At 37.4% G+C, this 3,713-nt stretch overlaps 1 protein-coding gene across 1 annotated transcript; it reads right to left on the bottom strand.

Annotated features, from left to right (window-relative positions):
- Positions 1 to 1,325: 1,325 nt before the first annotated feature.
- Positions 1,326 to 3,509, bottom strand: LOC141317405 (spondin-1-like; the record flags this gene model as incomplete). Its single annotated transcript, XM_073833126.1, has 3 exons — positions 1,326 to 1,400; positions 1,820 to 1,960; positions 3,308 to 3,509. Coding segments are annotated over 3 exons (418 nt in total), but the record flags the coding sequence as incomplete, so codon positions are not given.
- Between the last annotated feature and the right edge of the window lie 204 nt (positions 3,510 to 3,713).

Raw genomic sequence — 3,713 nt, 5'->3', positions numbered from 1 at the left:
AAAATGTTAGTTGGTACACTAACCCTACCTCCCTACCACGTCTAAATGCTGTGGAAAATGTTCTGTGTTCATTTTGGCAGACCTGACAAAGTAGACCAGAATATTCCACTGGGTTCCTATTTGTGTAGCTGTAATTGGAGTTCATGCTAATTGTGAATGAGCATGCACAAGCGCCCTGTTTACCAGTGATTGGAATTCATTGACATACACGTTTAATGATCAAATCGGACATTTGCGAAGAGTTTGTGATTCCGGAGGAGTTTTCGGGAAGAACTGTTTAACGCACAAATTACTCTGAATTCACTCAGATATTTACGCAAATTTCATGAATGAGGCCCAATGAGGGTTTTCACAAATGCTACCTGGAAAACTGGAAATAGCCCCTGTTTTTGACATTGAGTGTTCCTTTGAACAGAATCTATAGTGCATCAGCTATCTTGTCCCATTGGTATTCAAGCTCACTCTACTAGAGGTATTTCTTCTTCGTGCATCTAAAATTTGTCTTTGTGAATGTGTTCATGGGCTGACAAACTACAAACTATTAAAGAGAACATCTCGGTTACATATTTTTTTTAAAGAAGACCAAAATATTAGAGACAGAATAGATTGTGTCCAGCTCCTAGGGCTTACATTTTATGTTGAATTCTGACTGAAAGCCTATGATCTGGGCACAATCTGATCTCTTTCTAATCTAAAAAGAAAACAAGTATTTTTGTGGTTGTGTATTCTGGCATGTTACTGCTGTTATTTCTTACTGCTGAAAGAAGTTTGAAAGAAACATCAGAGACCAAGTTTTTTTTAGAGATTTCACTAAAAGATAACTGAGTATTTCATGAAGTCTTGTGATGTACAGAAGTTTCTATTGCTTTCATCCAAACTGCTCTATCACTCAAATCTAAATTAATCTAATCTAAATTAAACACCTCAGACAAAGTTGGTACTTAATGGAGATATACTTAATGTTCTCGTGTTTTATATAAGCCTCTCAAAGTTGGACTTTAGGGCCCGGTTTCACAGACAGGGCTTAGACTAAGCCAGGATTAGGCCATAGTTCAATTAGGACATTTAAGTAATTTTCATAAACATGCTTAGAAAAAACATTACTGGTGTGCATCTTGAGACAAAACAAAGGCACTGATGTATTTTAAGATCAATCAGTGCAATATTATTTCAGTTGAAACAGCTCAGACTTACATTTTAGTCTAGGACTAGGCTTAAGCCTTGTCTGTGAAACCGGGGGTAGAAGTTTAGGACATTGAATAGTTAAAAGTCTCATTCTCTCTCTCTCAAGGTCGCCTTTGATGAAAAGACAAAAAGATGCAAACCTTCTTCTTTTTCCTCCTGGCAATGTCAGCCACAATGTCGTCCACATTATCAGGCACAATGTTGCACTGCTCACCCTGCAGACATCAGAAAACAACACAAACTTTCAAATAGACTTTCAATGATGTCCCACATTCGTTCATTTTCATCTACACAGTGATGGCATTTGATTCACTATTACCACCTGATTGAAAACAGCAAAAAAAGTCATGGCTTATACTTTGCCCCATTTTTATCCTAATTCTCTTACAGCAATTTAACTCTTTCCCAATCGAGGATGTGTGGCTTTCAATATTTTCAGGGCACTGCTGTGACATGCTGGGTTCATAAATATGTATAATCTGCTCTCGTCAAGTTATTTTAGCTCTCAGTTTAGAGATTTTTATGACATGAATAATGGAGAGCTGTTTTGCACAATAATAAAAGCTAAAAGTGCAACAGCCAGGAACACTTTCTTTTGAAATTCAATGTTTCTAAGACAAGCAAAGAAACATACCTTGCGGGCAATTCTCTCCACAACAATTCTGGCCACAGGAGTGATCGCGCCACCCTCTGGGTCGTAGAAAGGGCTCTGTGGATGGTCTAAACTTGTGAGGGGACGGATTTTCTCTGGAGGTGTTGCAGGCTTGTTCGGAGACTATGGCACAATGAATAAACCAGTTTAGCAAAATGTCAAATGTTCAAGTCATTTTTATGAATAACCACACAAAACCCAACATTGGTTGTGGGATATTGGCTAACTAATAATACTTTTTTTTTTTCATATGGCATCCCTTTTTTCTTTCGCAGAGCACATGATGTTCCAGCTGCTTTTTTCCATACAATGAAGTGAAAGGAGGCATGCAAACATTTTGCAAATATTTTTTACAACTAGACTTTTGATAAACTGTTCTGAACTGTGATGGACTTACCTTATATTTGAACTTATGTTTAATAATAAATACTATACACAAAAGGGCAATTCTACTTGGTTATTCTATATTTTACAGTTTAAAAATGGCCTCACACAACACAGCAAGCCTTCAGATGTTAAAGAAGAGAAATTAGCTTCACAGTCAAGCAGCAAGGTCGCAGAAAGAGGTTGAATATAACACGCACAACCAGGGGAGCGATACAAATTATGCACACAGGCCGTCTCTCCAATAAAAGGAGGAAAACATTAAAAGTGTGAAATCCAAGACTTTGTTAGGCCCATTTACATAAGCTCTATCTACAACATCTGAGAATAGTTGATGAATGATTAAACAAATAACTAAATGCATACATACATTTTTTTCCGAGGTAAATGAGAAACCCGTGCTGTTAATAGAGCTTAATGTATCTTTAACTTAGAATATTCCCCTAAAAACACACCAAAAAATATACAAGTTAAATAATAGCTTCTTAATATGCAAATGAAAAATAAAACAAAATTAATGAATAAACAAACAATTGATGTCAATTTAATCATTTTGTTGTTTTTGTTGTTGTTCTCACACTAGTAGATGGCAGAATCAAGCTATGGCCAAGACTGAATGGTCTCCAGTGGACCATTTCAACTAGCAAACTGCCTTTTTCTAAATTAAATCATAACTGTTTTTATTTTGCTCTGTTATTAGCACAGATAAAACTCATTTAGTGGGGTTTGCTTTGAGCAAGTGTGTGATAGTCACAACCCTACATAATCCAAAAAACCTTGGAAGAAAAGTGCTTCACTGACTTCACATCTAAACTCAGAGAGTGAAAAAGACTGCAACAGATTTTCTAAAAAATAAATTATAAATCAAGTTATTATGATGACAAGTTTGCTATGTGCAGATCTTGCACAAGTGAGGTTTATGCCAGCTTGCATACCAGAAAAATCGGGACATATCAAATGCTACAAAATTCTGAAACTCACTCAAACTGTCCCAACAATAATGTCCTTTGTGATGACAGATTCTATATGAAATGAGAAAAATGCTAAACAGAAGTGATGTTTGGACACCGCTGGATGAGCGCTCACCTCATAAGTGACCCCGCTGTCTGTCCCCGCATCCCATGGAATGAGGTCCTGAACCACTTTCTGTACCCAGCCACACTCTCTGGTGCACAGGTCCTCGGATGACAGACCCACGTTCCAGTCAGGACTGGGACCCAGCATGGTCAGAAAGGACATCAGGTGACGTGTGCGGTCCACCGAGAACTCAGCTGAAGGAGCTGCTCGACTGCAGGGAAGAGAGAAAGCAGATGAGATGTTTGCATACATCACATTCATTTTAATGACAATAGAGCTCCCCTCCCCTCACATTTTTTATATTAACACAGAAATGTCTTACTGTACAGTAAATGCATACATTCATACATGTACTTATTCTGTATAAAAATCTCATGAATATAATTAGATCACAAGAAGGGTAAAAACAGGAAGA

The sequence above is a fragment of the Garra rufa genome, unplaced genomic scaffold, assembly GCF_049309525.1.
Source record: "Garra rufa unplaced genomic scaffold, GarRuf1.0 hap1_unplaced_932, whole genome shotgun sequence".
Lineage (NCBI taxonomy): Eukaryota > Metazoa > Chordata > Actinopteri > Cypriniformes > Cyprinidae > Garra > Garra rufa.
Note: the sequence above shows the minus strand (reverse complement) of the source record. Positions and strands in the feature narration are given on the sequence as shown.